The sequence below is a fragment of the Falco naumanni genome, chromosome 7 (assembly GCF_017639655.2).
Source record: "Falco naumanni isolate bFalNau1 chromosome 7, bFalNau1.pat, whole genome shotgun sequence".
NCBI lineage: Eukaryota > Metazoa > Chordata > Aves > Falconiformes > Falconidae > Falco > Falco naumanni.
In genome coordinates this window covers 48388095-48406730 of record NC_054060.1, presented here as the reverse complement: position 1 = coordinate 48406730, position 18636 = coordinate 48388095, and the positions used below count along the sequence as shown (strand labels likewise).

The following is an 18636-nucleotide window of genomic DNA, read 5'->3' as shown; positions in this document are numbered from 1 at the left end:
GCTTTTTGGTTCTCTGAGATGATACTGTAGACTTGAACAAGGTTACAGAAGAGGCGATTCCTCTCACACAAAACACATGGCAGTCTGTTTGCACCATGTATTGGCTTTGATGCTGAGAGCAGATGTCTGTAAATTATCACTTATCTGTGTCAGGCAAGGAGCTTTCTTTGGAAACCATATTCTTCTCTTTTCGCTCTAATCAAAGCTAAAAGGGAAAAAAGAACTATTACAGGACATTTTTCTCACCTCTCAATGTAAACATCACTCGTTTCAGATCCCTTTCACTGCTACCCTATTCCACTCAGGTAAGCTTTAGGGCAGGATTTACCTTACCTAACTTTGAAAGCGAGGTGTGTTTTGCATAATTTCAGATAGCTAAAGTTAGGTAAAATGAATCTCACTAAGTTATCTTTCTCTGCTGGGCTCATGTTTCTAATTGTCTTGTCTGCCCTTGCTGTATATTGAAGTCTTCCCACTACCTAAGCTCCTGCATAAGATAATTGGGGACCTTCGCTCCCAGTGACTAGGACTCTTCCCTTTCCACAGAAGGCTCACTTCTTCCTGATGGGGAAATCAGAGGATCTCTCACTTATTCCCGGTGAGGTGGCAGGGGCCTCTTCAGCTCTTTCCTCCCTTTTCTCCCACAAGCAGGAGCCCAGCTGTACACCAGGATGATCACAGTAAGCCTGCGTTGTGGCAATGATGTCCCTTAGTTGGTAGTCCTGAAGCTAAACCCACACAGTTACGGTGAGCAGCTTCCCCCTCACAAATCTAGAGTTCCACAACTCTGCACGTGCAGTTATTTCTCCCACACCTGAAATGTGTTGTCAAGTTTTGATTCATAACCGTGTGAGTTAAAATTTGGGGAAAGATGTCAGCTTGTGTGCTGGCTTTTTTTAGAAAACCTAAGAATTTCTCTCAGATGGAGCATGCCACATGACCACCTGTGTCAGGTCATCATTCTCTTCACTAGCAAATTCCTTAGGATCTTTGCTGACCCACAAAGAACAGTTCAACTGTGATAAATCACATCCTTGCTTCTGCAGTCAGTCTATCCACAGTGGTGGTCATTTCCCAGCTGTGTCATGAGCTACAGATTGAGATCACCACTCAAACTCCACTTCAGCAATGCTGTCTCTGAAAAAGTAGTAACTGTTGGTTTGAAAAGCAGGTGCAAGGATAAATGAAAATATGCATTTTTATTAGCAGATCAACAGATGCACTAAAATTTTATGTGCTGGATAGGTATCGCATGCCACAATTTGGGACAGGAAACATGTTTTTTTATTTGTTCATACAGTTTGCAGCAAAGTCCTGTCTGCAGGCCCCAGGTACTGATTTCGTGTTCATAATAGTTAATCCTATTTGTATAACTAGTAGTAGCAATGGGCAGCAGGTAAGGTTCACAGTACCTCAGTGAATCTTTCTTTTACACATCTAGAGACAGAAAAGTAGGAAACGAGACATGAGAATACCTCTCCTACAAAACCAGGTATGACAAGTGTTCTCATCTAAGCTCACTATAGATATTTAGAGAACAACTTAAAAGTGTTTAAGGATCCCCGCATGGGCTGATGAGTTAACACACCAGTTCCAGAGTAGCGTCAGCTTTTCTCATTTTAAGACCAGATGCAACTCGGTGTAAAGCTGCGATTTAAATTCTCTTAAGCAGCAGTGCATTGGGTGATCAAGCACCAGCATTACGGTGCGTAAACTAATTCACAAAAGCCTCTTCAAGCGGTTAAGAGAAAACGATACAATTTTACAGACTTGATCCGTCTCCTTTGAACACTTAATCTCAGCGCTTTAAATTAACGAGCAGCTCTCCCAAAGTCATCGCTATACGAGTTACACGTTCCATGCGATTGCTCGCTAATTGCAACTAATTGCGGCTTTGTCATCTCCCGAAGGACCCTGAATTACCCGTGGGGTTTTTTTCAGCAGTTTCCTGCCCGGTACCTGCCGCAGACCGCGGGAGCTGGGCAGAGCTCACTGCGCCGGGCGGCGGCCGGCCCCGGAACCGTGGCATCGGAATAAACCGAGCCCTGTCCTCGCGCCGCACGTTCGGCGGGCCGTAACGACCCTTGGTCCGCAGCCCGGTGCCCCGGGCCGGGCCTGCCAGGGGCCGACGGCAGCTCCGGCATCTCTCGGCCGAGTCGACGGGACTCCCGGCAGCGGCTGGGGGGCGCCCGGCGGGGCCCGGGCCGGCCGCCCCACCCCGCCAAGGGCCTCCGGAGCCCCCCCATCCTCCCCTTTCCCCTGCTCTCGCCAAAGGTCAACGTTTAAACTTCCTCGCTCTGCCGGGACGGGCCGAGGCGAGGCGAGGCGAGCTTCCCCCGGGCGGGGTGGGGCGGGAGGCCGGGGGAGCTGCCCCTGCTCCCCCCGGCGCGGCTCAGCCCGGCCCGGCTGCTTTTGTCTCTGCTGGGAGGAGCCAGCAAGAGGCAGATTGCTGAAGAAACACCACCCCAAATGCTGGCCGGCCGCCAGGCAGTGTAAAACTCCGGCCGGTTGGTGGCAAGTTTCGCCAGATCGTGGCGAAGAGGCGGCACATCCGTCGGCCGGCGGCGGAGCGGCGCGCCCCGCGCAGCGCCCGCTCTGCGGCCCGGCGGGGGTGAGTGCGGGAGGCGCTGCCGGGCGCGGGCCGGGGCTGCGCGGCCGCGGGGGGTGCGGGCGCCCCGGCTCTGCCCGCACGGGCAGCGGGGCCGGCGGCGGTGCTGGCGGCGGGCGGGCGGCGCGGAGGGGATGCTTGCGGAAGGCAGCGGCTGCGGCGGCCCCCCGCGCCCAGCGGTGCCGCTGAAGCAAAGCGCAGACATAAAACCTGGGTAAGTTCTCCATTTAAAAATATTAAAAATAGACCCTCCGGCTCCGTAGTGTTGCCGAGTGAGTCATTTCCAAACTAAATGTCTCGGTCTAACCCTTCCCCCCAGGCAACGCAATAATTCCGAAACCGGGGGTGAAGGGAAACAGGCTTTTCTCCCTTCTTTCTCTAAATACATTGAATTAGCACGTAGCCACTGCAAGAGGAGACAAAAGCTGTGAGTAGCAGGCTGCCTGTTTAAAAATTGAAGTGTAGCTCCATCCCCTTCTGTCTCCCTCGGGCCTCTCCCTCGTGGCGATGCCACCCGTGTTTCCCGACGAGTGCTCAGAACCTCTCTGCCCAAGGAGCAGTTACAGTGCTTTCCATTTTCGTGGACATAATCTACTTTTCGGTTCCTTCAACTCTAAACCCGTCCCCTGCCACCTTCTTCTCTGCGGGACACGAGCCACAGCGGCACGTCATACCAGCAGTGACCCCAGTCAACACAGCTCCTAGCTGTCTATGCTGAAAAACATAGTCCAAAACACAGCTATTTTTTCCCCTGTCTTTTCCAGTCATGTGATGATTTGTTCATGTAGGTGGGCTGTCTTGACTAGAGAGATTTTTTGTTTGTCAGCAACAAGTGCTGAGCGTATTTATAGGCAATGCTGCAATTTTTGTGGTATGAAAGGTTTCAGTTATGCAGAACTCACTGGGTCAGTGTGCAAGAGCTGTTGACATCTTGCTTATAGTGCTGTATGTGCATGTATATTTAATGTATATACCTGTAGATCTTATTTCATAATGAGGCAGCATGCATAAGACAGAGAAGCTGATGACTAGGCAATGTAGCTTTTTCTAAAACAGATGCCATGCTCCAGCTGTGCAATGGTCCCTGATGGTATAGATAGATCAGCGGAGTCAAGATGTGCTTTGCAGGCTTTCCTGAAACTAGCTAGGGGTAAAATCCTGTCTTCTGACCCCTGTGAAGAGCTGTGTTAGCGTTTTGCCAAGAAAAAAATGACCTGTAGCTGAATATAGGTGCAATAAGTTATGCAAGCTATTTCACAGCCATGAGAAGGACATTAGGACTGAGAGTGTGATCTGTGGTAGCAGCCCAAATCTAATGGCATTTCTGTGTAGGTGAGTAGAGAAACGTGATTAAAAAGCACTTGCATTCTGGTTTTGCTGTGTAGATTAAATTTCTCCTATTAAAGCTATTTATATTTTTTACAGCCAAGAGAGACCATTGTGATTGCTTGACCTGTCACATAGGGTGCAGAGTGCTGATAGATTCCCCCAGAAGGTTTGCAACTTTTCTTTTAGTTGTAACATGTAAGATATTAATGAACTTAAAAGTGCTACCAAAGTACTGAAATGAAAAGAAAATATGATTCTCTTGTGTTCCAAAACACAAGCAAAAGCAGAATTCCCATCCCAAGTAAATGAAAATTTCACATTTATGTAAGACAATGTACGCTCTTGATACACAGTTCATAGGCAACTTACAGCATTCTTGATAATATTTTAGTGCCATGGACTTCTATGGCATATCTGAGGAGGAAAATTCTTGGACTTGGGCTGAGAAACAGCTGCTTTTTGGTGAAGCTAGGAAAAAGCTTTTCCAGAAGTAGATTGTGCTGTGGTTGTCTATGATGGGGATGTCCTGGATATCTGACTGAACTAGCTGGCAAGTCAGCTATGGTGCATTTCACTGGATTCTGCATGGATGGTACCTGGAAGCTGGCAGTGCCAAGGGTGGGCAGGGAAGTTCAAGGGCATATGAGAGTCTTTTTTGCTATGTCAGTTTAATAGCAGTATTTCCTTTTGGCAGTTTTACAGCAGAGTTAAGGTGACAGTTTTGCATTTTTCTTCAGCCTTCAAGATAAAATTCTTTGTAATTATTTTTATGCAGCATGTTTATGGGCTGTCTGATGTCAGCGGAGACTCTTGATAAGACTTCCAAAGTTCAACTGGAACGCAGGTAGTGTTTACTGACTCCTCAATCCCTTATGGAAGAATTTCAATTCCTTAAATTTCCAGAAACCAAAGACACAGAATAGGTGAGATATTTAACCTTTTATATGAGAAATAAATCGATGTAGCTTCCATTCTTAGGGAAAGTGTAGAGGAATGGGACCTGAATGTATCAGCAAGGGATTAGAAGTAGCAGTCAAATGAGTACTAGAATTGTATCCTTTTTGTAACTCATTTTCAATGAGTTCAGTTTTCATGTGAGTTTTCTAGGTGCCTGTAGTATTTCTGGGTTTTTTCCCCACCGCAATGTATGGCCTTTTGTACTCATTGTTTCTGCTGATCTGAATTGAAGCATAAATGTACACTAAGTATGTTCTGCGTGCCAGGGCTTATTTAGTAGGGCATAACAACCTGTTCTTACTACAGGAGATGGGGCTATGAGCAACTCTGAGGATGGAAGATTGTGCTTAAGATTTTAGCAAAAAACCCTGCTTATACTAGAGCTGGGTGAGGGTAGGCTGTGATGTATAAGCAGGCTACTTAACTGCTATGTTTTGTAGCCCCAGGGTTAAAAATGTGGGGCATACTTATGTTTTTAATAACAACAATAGGAATGTGAAAAGAAAAAACAAGCAAAAAGGAGTAAGTATGAAGTGCAAGAAAGCACAAAGATAATAGATTGTCATTCTAGCTGCAGCAGAGATAGTTTCTAAAATAATTGCAGTTGCTGATGTTCTGTTTGATTTTGATGAAGTGTATCCTGCATGCTTTCTGATCAACATTTCTAGAAAATTAAACATTTTTAACATTTAGAGTGATATGACTTTTTCTTCTGAAGCTGTGCTCTCTCAACCCCTACCCCACCTCTGCCTGGCATCTTTAAGAAAGCATCCCTGTAGCTCTCCTTTACCTGTTTCCCTCTTGTAACTATGAATTAGTTCGTGAATTTCACCACATTTGACCAAGGAAGGAAAGGTCTAAAAGGACAAAGTTTCTCTGAGCTTTGTGAAAGTGTTTTTAGAGCCCATGCTTGAAAGAAGGGCTCTTGGTGGGGATTATCCCTTCCTGCACATGTGAAATTCAGAAGAGAGCATGATGTGGGTGAGCAGGGCTGTTTTAGTTCTGCTGCTCATGTTAACTACAGAGTATGAACAGTTTACTTGTTGAGCAGCTATGACTTTTATTCCTTTTTGCTAAGCAAAACTTCTGTGATCGCTGCAGACTGTTCAATGTACTCTGTATTTGTTTCGAATGAGTTAACACATGTATTTCCTGAATTTTGCAGCAGATGCTACTCGGGAGTCATTTGAAACAGGTTGAAGCTGCTATGTTAGTTTCTAGGTTTGAAAAACAAGTCAGTTCAATCCAAAGGCCTTTTCTACAGCAAAAAGTTTGATGGCTTAATCATACTTGTATCATTCAAGTGATGCATTCCTGGCCTGTTTTGCTCCAGTAGGGCCGCACTTACTAGTGCATCTATTGAATGCTGTTCCTGACAGTGGAAGGAAATAACTACTTATGTCTGTGTAATTTTTTTTTTTTCTTTCCTTGTTTTCATGCTATGGCTTGTTTCCATATGGCTGTGCTGATTAAAAGTCATTCTGGAAATCAACAGAGTTTAAGACTGGTAGGCCTGGGAATAACATAGGCCACTAAATCGGGGGCCTGAGCTCCTTGAAGTACTACTTTGCTATTAAATCAGTTACGCTTTTTAGAGTGTAACAGCTTGAGTAAAGCCTTGCTATAGAATTGGAGGCAGAGCAATGGTGATTTTAACGCTGCTGTCTGAAGTGAGCTATGTCTTGATGGGTGAAACTTGAAAGAGGGATGCAGATAAGCTGCTGCTTAAAAAATCTGCACTAGCTGCCGTGGATTAGGACAGCACTGCACTGACTTCATTTTGAAAGGATGGTTACTGTAACTGTCATGGATACAACTTTATGAAATGCCTAAAAAACCCCAATGCTTTCAGTTAATCAGAAGATGGTGATATATCTCCACTTTCTCCTCTCTTATCCCTTCCTTCTCTCTATTGGATGGGGTTCTTATCTAACCAAAGCGGCAAGCGTATTTTTTCAGTCCCAGTCCAGTCCATCAGTTTTATGATTCTGAAACTCTGCTATGCTTTTGTTTCTTGCCTTTCATAGGCAGGTTTTTGGTGTGGTATTTGCTCATACAGGGAACACAATTTGTTTCAATCAGATTACATCAGTTGTTAGTGCATCTAAATCAAATTTCTCTAGCTGAATTCATACTGATCTGCTAAGTGATTCTAATGAGGTGTTCTCTATTCTCCATCCAAGAATTTCAGAGCTTTTTGCAAATATGTGGTGCCTTTTAATAGCTATGACAATTTTCTCCATTTTTTGAATTATGTGAGCCCAAAGAATTAAGTAATGTTTTTGAAATAACATAGAAAACCAGTGGTAGAGAACAAAATAACTTTGTTGTCTTAGATGCTACTCCTATATTACAAAATACTTATTTTTCTGTATGCTCTTTACTGTGACCTGATTGCTTTAGTTTACATTGAACTGTTTCACTGCCATTACTGATTTCTTACAGTTCCTCATTAAAAAGAATGTACTGCATATAGACGTGAAGCAGCAGTCCTACTTCTAACTGGCCATCAACTCCAAATGGGTTACAGTGGTTTCTGAATTACAGAGAAGCTTCTCAGATCATGTTGGGATATAAGCAAAGGTTTTTCCCCCTCCTTATATATTTCCTCTTGCTGTAAGCAGAGTTTCGCTTTGAGTTTCAGGTTTGCTTTAACCTCAGGAACTCAAAGCATAACTAGTAGAAACCACTGAGTTTCTTTTCAAATGTTACATAGCTCTTTTGTCAAAGCCAGGTTAGATCTGTTTGTGAATTTTTGAGATGTATTGTGAATAAAGGCATGATGTGGGTCCAATTTGAAGAGGGAATATGCAAAAGATGGGGAAGGAAGGCAGGGATGCTGGGGTCTCATTTGTGGAGATGGGTGTGTACTAGGAAGATAGGGAAGGTGAGATCTTGTTTCGAGTAGTCAAACAGTAGCAGTAAAGTTATTGGATATATGGGTACATACCAGAGTGTCAACACTCTGTATTGAGAGAACTGTTTTCCCATATTCTGTTTATGTCAATTCTTTTACATATTTCATCTTGGTAGTTAAAAATCTATTAAGTTTAGTTAAGGATAGGTGAGTTTAGTAGAACATCTCCAGACTGTTTATGGGGTACCAAGTTGCTGCCTTCATGGTGGGGTAGCCCAGCAAAGGAATAATAATGATAAAAAGACACCTTTTGGTATTGAGTCAGCTTTGAAAAGGAGAAGTAGATCAGGTGAATGCTTGTTCTCTCCAATTCTGTGAAATAATTTGAAAACCTTCATTAAAGTTGCTCAGAGGGATATTTTTGTTTGGTGAATAGGATCCTGGCTTGTGAGGTAGAAGACCTGGGTAAGTGACTTCACTGGATTTGCAACTTCATTTCCTCAGCTAGAAAATTGAGATAATTATTTTCACTCTTATTAGTAACCCTCCAAGAGCTCTTCACGAAATTAATGTTTTGCAGGACTGAGTGGCTCATCTACCTGGGGCTGAGCCTGCATGGGATACCTCTGGGCTTTCCTGCTGTGCAGGGTGGGGAGGGCAGGCAGGCAACCCCAGCAGCAGTGCACTGCCTGCACTGGAGCCAGCCAGGGGCTGGCAGCAGGTGTGTGGTGGGGCGCAGGTAATATGCTTTGGCTGGCTGAAGTGCTGCATTTGCCAGCTGGCATGTAACCTGCACAGAGAGTTTGAGTTATCACCTTGCTTTGCCCGCTTGGGCAGCATCTGGGTTACAGCTGGATGAAGTGCAGTGGTGTTGGTGGAACACCCTCCTTGTTACTGCCTGGATCCTGCCCTTGTGCTGAGGAGTAGGGGCATTGCCCCCGAGTGTGCCCGTGGCCCGCGATACCTGATCATAGCTTTGATAGAGTTTCCCCTTGCAAAATTTCTGAGCTGGTTTTGTTGGTGGGATTTCAGAAACAAGTGGCATTAATATATGGGTGGAAGAAGCTGTCTTTTAAAGTCTGCAACTTGAATCAATCCTGCTGACAAGTTTGTCAGACCTGAAGGCTGGTCTTGCACTCTTCCATTTACCTTCCTGCATTGGGAATGTCTCTTAGGGCATGGTCTGTGCTCCTGGTGCTAGCATGAGCACACCTGAAGATAAACTGTTCCTTATGTGAGGGTCTGCTCACCAAAGAAAATATCTGCAGTTTTCCTTGCTGTTTCAGGGCTTAACTCAAACCATGTTAACACCAATATTTAGATTCCTATTGTCTTTGATGGGCTGTGGATTAAGCACTAAATTTTTCATGAGTCAGATTTCCAAAGGTATGAAGGCATGGAAGGATGAATGTAGGAAGGACAATGCCTTGCAATCGGGTCCCAGGCTGCCTCCAAAATCTTTTACACTCTTGCTTTCAATTACTTCTGATATATGTCTAAGACAAAGTTTCTGATTAATGTTAACCAGAAAAGACCTTTGTTAGTTATTAAATAAATCTCGATTTGATCATCTTATCTCCTTCTGAAAATGAGACCCTTTTCACTTTTAAGAAACTGTGCAATTGGGGGCTGTAAGAGAAACTGTGTTGCAAATTTAACACTGGCAAGTGCTGCCTTTGTTTTTGTAGAATGTAAACGAAGTTCACGCATGTGTAGTTGTGATTACCAAACAGACTTGAAGTTACAGGTTGTGGGCTGCTTTTCCACTTCTCCATATGGCTGCATAGAAAATCAATGGGGGATTTTTGTCAGAAATACTGTCATCAGATCTTGTCAGTTGAATCAAGGATTTGGCTAGTCACGTACTTTGTTAGGAATTTACTTGGCTGCAAGAAGAATCAGCTAACAAGAATCTAGACAGTTTTCTGTGTATTTTTTGTGTCTGAGGTAGGATGAAAGTGCTCGTTGTGGGTCTGTAGGCCTACTACAGTGGGGGATTTCTCTTAAGATTATGCCTCTTCCACATCCAAAATCATTACAAAACAATTCTGGTGCATGTTGCAGTACCCAGTTTGTGTATTTAATGGTCATAGGTCATCAATGTCACAATTATACAAAGCATATAAAGGAGAGGAAAATGGGCAAGTGGATATCTTTCTTAAAGATGGGGCTGGAGTTTTACCACTAAAAGAAGTTTAAATGGCAGAGCTTCTCTTATATGTGAATGCATTCCTCATTCTCTGTTGCTCTGTTTCAGGAGACCTGGGAAGTGCTTGTTTGGATGAATTGAGCATCCTGTGACTTCTCTGCTCTGCTTCCCCTCCCTTGCCTTCTGGTTTAAAGTTACTTTCTGACTTGTGGCTTTTTGGTGTGAAGTAGTGCTGGTACAAGTTTTACTCTAAGAAGCAAAAACAGTTCTAATTTTTGCTGCCCTGTCACTTCCATTAGTGAGTGTTGCTCAGAGTCTTGCAAAGAAGGCATCAGAGGAATTTAAAATGGTCTGTTCTTTTGTTTAACCTCAGTTGCCATGGGCTTTTTGTTGTTTAGCCCAAGATTATCATGAAGGTTCATAATTTAGAGGAAATGCTGCCAACTTTTTCTTTCTTTGGTAGAGATACACCTAGGTATATTGCCTGATCTTCCTTTTCCTCCAGACAGTCAGATGTATTATGGTCCATTGGGAGGGAAAGGTCTTTTCATGAAATCATTTTATAATGATTTCTGTGTTGGTTTTCATGGCTAACAGAAAACAAACAATAAAAAAAATCCTAGCTTGATGACTGTAATGTTTATATAAATGTCTGTATCTATGTGTGTTTGAAGAGGATTTGTCTCCATGTTTGATTCTTCTCTTTAAAGATTTAGATTAATCCTAGAAGTGTTTACTCAGATGTGATGAATTGCAAGTGATTGACTCATTGTCCTGCTTTGCTTCCCCAGTTGAGAACACTGGTTTCAAGCTCTGGAGAGTTTGCTCACTCAAAGACCTGGGTTTTACACAGATGACATCTCTCCTTGTTAGAGATCTAGAGGGTTTTGATAGCTGGTCTTTGAGATGATAATTGAGGATAAGAGGGAAAAAAAAAAAAAGACTGGGTGGGGGGTGGGGGGTGGGGGGGTAGGATAGCTGAAAGAGAAGGAAGAGCAGTACTTGTCTCTCACTTACGACAAGCTTCTTCTCAAAACAAGATGTGCAGGGTCATTAAGCAAGATGAGGAGAGTGGGGAATGTTTTAGGATGTTATCAGCTGGCAAGAAGTTTGAAATGCCGTGATGCCACATAAAGCATTGTCCCAGCAGCTGGAGCATGTGGCAGTGAGAGATTATCTTGGCGCAGCTGTATCTCTCATGCAGTTGCTGCACTTCAGTCTCCGGGTCTTTGTGCAGTTTATAGTCAATGGTGAGAGTTTTGCTTGGTCGCTAGAACATGCTGCACCCTGATGGCTCCATTCACTCTGTATAAAAGGAGAAAAAAAATAATAATTACTTCTCTGTAAAGCTTTTTCTAGTTTCTGTGGTTGGTAAAGAATAGGACTATGATTATTAGAAGTAGGTGATATTTTGTAGTCTTCTAAAACACTTTAATCTTAGGAAGAGGAGACTGTAGCTGCGAGGGAGTTCGGACTGAAGGCCTCTAGGAGGACAGTATCTGTTTCTGAATATTTCTGCGTAATTCTGTGAGAGTTCTCATGGCAAAGTGAAAAGGAAAACTGTTCCTTGCTGTACTCAGTATTTTGCTAAATACTGTTCATTCCCAATAGCTAAACCAGCCTGAATACCATGAGGGCTTCTCACTAACCTATAACTATGTTAATGCTTTTCTTGCCACAAGGGTAGTTTCTCTCAGTAAAAAGCCAAAAAAATGCATGCTGCAGAATGCACACTATGGACATTGCCAACAAACTGCCAATGCAACTTCACTGTGAAAATGAAGCAGTATTTACAAGGCTGCCTTGCTTTGGGAAAGCTTCCAGTGGAAACTAGTTGCTATGAAAGGAAAATCTGGTCTGATGGAAGTGTTTGGTTGGGCTTGGGTGTTTTGTTATGCCTTCAGATGCACTTGTGCCAAAAGTCCGTTTTCTGGTAAATGCTCTGTTACTTCAAGCTTTATGAAACTCTGGAAATAGCTAAAATAGGCTGTGGGCATGTGGAGAGGATGGTCCTTCTCACAGACATTGGCATTTGCAGTTCTGATAACATGTGGGTCAGTTATGTTTGGATACCATTTGGTGGCTGGCCTGCTTTCAGAGTAACTGAAGTCTGCTGTGCCTGACATTTAACTGTTACTGGTTTAGATAAGATAGGAGAGATTTGTATCTTTGAATCCTGAAGAAATGAAAATAAGACTGAATCTGGTCCTAAAGCTGAAGATCTTGTCTTAAATTCCTGATGAGAACCTAAAGTAAGGTTGACTTGACAGTAACACAGAATTGCAGGCTGGGGTTGGGGGAGGAAGGGGGAAGAGGGGTGTCTTATCTGCTCTTCGCAGACAAAAGCTTGTTATTATCTGTCTACGTGACTCTAACAGAAGTTAAGGAAAAGAGCATGTATGTTTCTGTGAGCAGAAACAAGCACATTCCCTTGGTAAGAAGTGTTCAGGAAATGTATTGTGGGGCACTGTGTAATGTCACAGTTCTGCTGCTGTGGAATCAGTCTCATAAATCCATAGCACAAGCTCAGGAGGGACATAACTGATCATAGAGTTTTGCCGCCTGCACGGAACAGGCCAAATAATTTCCTAGGCAAACTCTAAATCTATGTATATTAAGGCACAGAGGTTGTTCTCCCAATTTACATTTCTGAATTTAAGCTTTCCCCTTGCAATTTAATCTAACTCAAATTAATATAAATGCAGTTTTATAAAATGATTTCATTGCTGGGGAGAAAGATACTTGTATGCCCTTATGGCACCTGGAATAGTGATAGGAGAAAGCTTGTGGGCTGGCACAGGCATCTTAACCACTCCTTTCTAGCTTTGTTAAATGCCTACAACTGATCTAAAGTAACACTTATATTGCATTTTATAGGTCTGCAAAATATATGCTGTTTTCCCTTTATTAAAATTGTTAGACATTTTGCTGCACTGCTGGGAGAAGTGAGCTGTCACTCATTCAGCTCCTCACATTGTCAGCTTTGGAACTTGGAGATGACAAACATTGGCACAAGAACTTTTTTGCAACAGAAACATCCATTATACTTGCATTTTGCCTCCCGGACACCTTTTGGTATGCTGTGAGAAAAGCTTGCCCTCGGCTCTCCAAGGTGCTGCAGCTTTTTTCCTCTGACAACTTCTGATGTGGTTACAATTGCCAATAGAGAAATTGCTAGCAGGTTGAAAATGTGTGGGCAATGTCAACTGATCTCTTATTTAAAAATGCACACAGAAGACCCTGCTGATTAGTTGTATTAGTTTACATTTATTCTTGATTTCTAAAAGTTATGACATGCTGTTGGTTTTTTTTATGTTGGAGCAGAGCAGACACAGAATCAACGGATTGCTGGTCTTTCAAGCCATAACCGTCAAGGTTAAGCTTATGTCACGAAAGACTGTCTGGGCTTTATCATCTCTAAAGACAGCCAGGAGCTGTCTAAAGAGAGAAAAAAAGTTGCAATTGTAGCCACGTTCCAGTTCCACACAGATCTGTGCAAACTGTATTTAGCTTGTGGGGGAATAACAACTGTATTTACTACTTGGTGCTTCTCAAGAATGATAGTACCACGTATTCCAGTGCCTAAAAAATGAGATGTTTTCTTCTTTAACTTCCTTGGTGGCAGGGTATGTGGTGTCTGTGGCACAGCATGGGCTTGTGAGGCCTTCATGGTGGCCGAGCAGAATCTGACAAGGCCATGCAGAGGCGGGGTAGCAGTATGCTCAGCATGAAATGGGACTGGTCAGGTGAGAATAAAGCTGTTCTCTTATATGTAAAAGAGTCAACTACAGTTTGGGGAGTGGAAGGAGTTTCCTGAAGCTGAGCACTCATCAAACTAGAAGCACGGTATAGATACACAACATTTCTTTTGCTGATTATCTCTTCGTACATCTTCAGCATGAGGTGAAGTGGAAAAGAGATTTTGCTTTACATCTTTTGTGTGCAGTTCAGTTACACAAGTTTTTTCATTTGTTTTGTTGGGTTTTTTCCCTCCTTTCTCCCACATCTCCATTGTCCAAACTGCCAACTACATCTACTGCTTGTATTCATCTGAAGTGGGAAGATCTCAAAGTATAGAAGCTTTGCTGAAGTGTTTTTTTTGTGGTTTTTATCCAAGCTAACTTCTATTTCTGTGGTTTACTTGGGCCTACATATTCATCTATATGGAGACAATGATCAGAGTGGAAAATACCGGCATTTTGTATTTGGCCTAGCAATTACTTCTCATTCTGTAGAAAACAAAACAAACAAAATTCTCAGAATATCTTGTTGCCAGACCTCTTTTGCAGAAGCTCCCTACTATATCTTTTTTGTGATGGACTAATAACGAGTGGGTTTATTCCCTTGCACAACACTTCTCAAAAAAAAAAAAAAAAAAGCAGCATTGTATTTGTTCATCTTTTCTTCCATTGTTCATCTTTTGTTCCTTTACTGGTGAAATAGTTTTATTTTCTCGTTCTCCAGTGTCTGCTATTTTATACAGGCTGAATGGTTAACTGTATTTAAAGGTATTTGTAAAGGGTTTTTTGTTAAGGTAATTTGTAAACTCTGGCAGAAGAGTTTAGGCACCATGTTCATCTCTGCTAATTGAAATCAAGAGAGCATGGTTGTATTTCTGGCTGGTTGAGTTGGGTCATTATTTAAGGGGCAAGATGGGAAAGGGGGATGCTGTTTAAGAACTCTCGAAGATTTGCCCAAATTTGCTGTTAGTGGGATAGGATATTTTCATCCCTCCTTTCTCTGTCTTGCTATATTCCTTTCTTTTTGTTTTGCATGACTGCTTCAGTTTCTTCGACATCTTGCAATGCATGTCCATGTTGCAGCCTGACACTGTGGGAAACTGCTAGTCCAAGGCTGACTCTTTGCTTTTGCTGCAGGTTGAGTCCTTGGGTGTGAAGAATCGCTGACATCACTGAGATTAACACTTGGACCTTCAAGAGAAGAGGCTTTCTGACAGCCTTGCGTCACTCCACCCGACCCTATGACTGGAGGGTTCACCATAGCTCCATCCGTTGCTCTCCAGTTCCACAAGATGGGTTCGTTCAGAAGGCCCCGACCTCGCTTCATGAGCTCCCCCGTCCTCAGTGACCTGCCGCGGTTCCAGGCTGCCCGGCAGGCTCTGCAGCTCAGCTCTAACTCTGCCTGGAACAGGTGAGCAGGACCCACCTGGGCTGAACTCTCACCTTGCAGCAGCCCTGTGATAAGAATCGTGCGTGTCTTATCTTTGTGCTTCAGACCATTTACAGCTAAGCTTGTCTCTTTATAAGCATGCATGGATTTTTGGCATGTCCAAGCTTTGCCAGCATTGAAAGCCTTCATAGAGGTGAAAAAATTAGACCTACTAGTGTTCAACCTTGCTTTTGGCCAGGTTTGTTCAGAAGTACTGTCTTGAAGTAAAACAGAATTGCTCTTCGTTAATAGTTACATCTTTTAAGAACCATTTAGGAAAACACATTCCTACTATGGTAATAAAGACCAGTTTCTTAATGCACGACAGGCATTTATTTGCATATTATGCAGCTTTTACCACAGTCAAGTTCCTCTGGCAACTGCTAAGCTTGTGGCTTCCACCAGCATTTCCTATTGACAGCCGAATCCTGTCTGCTGTGTGTGTCACGCAGCAATGGCAACTGGAACAACAAGGTGTAGGGTGAAGAGTGAGAAATCCTAATCTGATCTGTTGCCAAAAGTGGGTGTTTCTACTTTCTCTTCTGCTACTATGCACCAGCTCTGTGCTCTGCAGACCCCCCTCTCTTGCTGACCTAGCTCAGCATATTAATGTTGCACAAAAGCGGCCCAGCAAAAACATGGCAGTTTTGTGCAGGATGGTGAGCCGAGTTCTGTGAAGCGTGTGAATGCCTTAACTGGACCACAGAAAGGAAAGCCTGTTAAGGGAATGATGACTCCTCTTGTTAGCCATGACAAGACATGCTAAAGCATCTTTACACCGTCGCTTTGACTTCCTCTGTGCTGGTGAGAGAAGTATGAGTTGGAGGATGATCCAACAGCACTTTACAAGCATTAACAGGGCTTAAAGCTGGGTCTCTGTGAGGTGATGCTGGCTGCAGAATGCTTTCCAGCACAGCCAGGGTCCTGCCAGATGCTACAAATTGGGTGGCTCCTGCTAGCATCACTGGATAATGCAATGTGATGTGTTTGGCAGATATTGCCAAAAATTTATGTCTCCTCAAAGTAACTAGCCTGCAGCACACAGCAGAGATCCCCTAAACAGCCCTGTTAAAAAGAAATATCTGGTACGAATGTGTTCTTTGTGAACGATGTCTCTGTAACGACGTTCCCTTGCTTACTCTAGGCACAACTTGAGGTTGGTTCTCCTGTCTTCTTTGAGGATGTAGGTAAATATGAGTGATGATTTCCAGGGGAGAAAGAATGGAAGTATTAAGTGCAATTAACCTCTCTATCCCATTATGACCACTCAGCTTTTGGCAGCTAGCTCACATTGTGCTCAGTGTTAAATCATACTGGTGGCTGTTATTTATGGATGTTGTACTGTCTCACTTCTTTTTTTGGCAGTGTTCAAACAGCTGTGATAAATGTGTTCAAAGGGGGAGGCTTGCAGAACAATGAGCTTTACAGCCTCAATGAAAATATCAGGTAGGTTGCTGAAATGTGTGAAAAGGGTTTTTTGCTGCTGCTTGTTAGGTGTTTGCTTGTTTTTGCTCCCCTACAGAACCACAGTTAGAGGATATCGGTGGGTGGAGCAGGGACTGGACCAAATTTAGGCACAGCTTTGGGGTTTCAGGCTAATTTATTTTTTTGCTGTTGGGTGGAGTGAATAGCATGGGATGCTTCAATAGCATTTCTCTGACTTGTGTGGATGGTGTAGCTTTGACAAGGACAGGATGTGTATTGACTCGGATTGTAAGAATTTTGTCCCCTCCCAGGGAGTGTGCCTCTCCTGGCTGTTTTTTACACGTTTTTATCAGGGCATTCATGATGGTAGTAACATCTCTTTTCTGAACCGAAGCTTCTCAGAACCATCGAGTGTTTGAAATGAAAGCAAAACACAGCTTTTCATTTAAAAGCCTAATCTTCATTATGATAATTGCAGAGCAAGATCTGAAAATGCAATCCCTAAAGTTAAGAAAACCTAACATTTTCCAATGCTGACGCTAGTGATGATTAAAAGTACTTTTTTTTTTTAAAGCAGGTTTCGTGATTATCTGTGGTCTCATTCTGATTATTTGGAAAGTTTGGTTAGCAATAGATAGGATTATAGAGTAGATAAAGAACAATTTATTCTTGCCTTTGTGCCAAGTGCTGTTAAGAGGAGTATTGTCAGAGCTCATGGATGTACTTCCTCCTCCCTCTTTCCCACTACATTTGCGTTCATTCATCAAGAATTCTGTCATATAGGTTGCTCCACTTTTCCTTTTATATACCTCCCCCCGCCTCCATTTGCATTTTTCCTTAGCATCAGGATTCAAATGGCAATTTCGGCTAAGTATGTACTAAGCAGCAATCTAAACTACCCCTTTCCCTAATTTCAAAATAAATGCACTTTGCAAGGCACAAGGCTCTGTCCTACTTGGTCTGCTCCCAAAGCTGAAAGTTTAATATAATTCCTTTTGAGAGCTGAGTGAGGACAGCGTCTCATGCTTTCATGGTATTTTAGTGTGTTCAGGTCAGAAGTCCTCAAGTTATGTTTCAGTACTTGGAGCAGTCTTAATTCTCCATGGGATGAGTATTTCTGTACATGAAAAGAAAAACAAATGTTGTAACCCACAGCCTTTTGGCAGACCTGGGAACCAGCTTCAGGTTTTGTGACACGTCTGCCAGGCTGTTGCCCGCCATAGTTTGCCTTCCCAGTGCAAGTGGGTGCTCCTTCCCAGCCTCGTGGGGAGGCAGTGTGCTGCGCAGAGGAGCTGTGTTGCTTGGGCTTGACCCCGGTGGCAGGACCATACTCCCGTCCTGTGGGGTGCTGAAGTGGATCCAGGCTGTTGAGAGCTGGGTGAAGAACAGGAAATTCTTTGTGAGCTGTGTATGCTTTGTAAACAGCGCTGATGGTGGGAGGGGAAAGGTCCTCTTCCATGGACAGGCATTCCCAGGCAGTACTTGGAAGCACTCACCTTGAAATACATGATTAATGTTCCCGCAGGTGCCCTGAGCATTGGTTACATATCCAAAGGTCATTCTTTAAATAACCCACTTTACCGTTCAAGTAGCTCAATAATGTCCCTCTAAGGAGCAAAGGACATGCATCTGCATGTATGTTTGTATGCACACCTGCAGCCTCGCACCTGTGACTCTTGATGTAGCTCCCAACACAATATTAGCTCTGTGTGTGTGTGAGGTGAATCTCTAGCTTGACACTGGGCAAAAAGCCAGACCTGTCAGACAGCCGACTCTTGTGTGCCATGAGGTCGAGCTGGTGGATTTTCCTGGTCTGTAGTTCTCCATTCAGCTCCTTGCTGGAAGTTATTAAATGCAGTGCTTTAAGTGCACAGCGCTTAGTTATTTGACAGTGGGAAACCCAGGAGATTTCTAAAGTAGGACAGTAATGACAGGACCAGGAGACAAGCAGGTGGCAACATTCTGCTCTGGATTGCTGCCACCAAGTTTTTATCTTGCTGTGATTTGGTATCATCTCACTGGATACTTTTTTTTTTTTGGTGGTGTTTTTTTTTTTTTTTTTACTGCTCTGAAAGTCAGTTGTTGCAGCAAGAGGAAAGGTAAGAAATGCCATCGGGAGATGGCATTTCAGGAAGGAGGTGA

General features: G+C 43.4%; 1 protein-coding gene across 2 annotated transcripts in view; it reads left to right on the top strand.

Annotated features, from left to right (window-relative positions):
• Positions 1–2344: 2344 nt before the first annotated feature.
• The window catches only part of PRR5L (proline rich 5 like), a 44474-nt gene continuing 28182 nt past the window's right edge, over positions 2345–18636 (top strand). The window contains exons 1-5 of one of the 2 annotated variants that reach the window (XM_040602140.1): positions 2345–2822; positions 4034–4103; positions 4713–4781; positions 14778–15051; positions 16435–16515. In XM_040602140.1, the coding sequence (XP_040458074.1) occupies positions 14882–15051; positions 16435–16515 (251 nt within the window). In that variant the 5' untranslated portion in view covers positions 2345–2822; positions 4034–4103; positions 4713–4781; positions 14778–14881. The remainder of the gene's footprint in view (positions 2823–4033; positions 4104–4712; positions 4782–14777; positions 15052–16434; positions 16516–18636) is intronic. The other variant, XM_040602141.1, reaches the window with a different exon arrangement.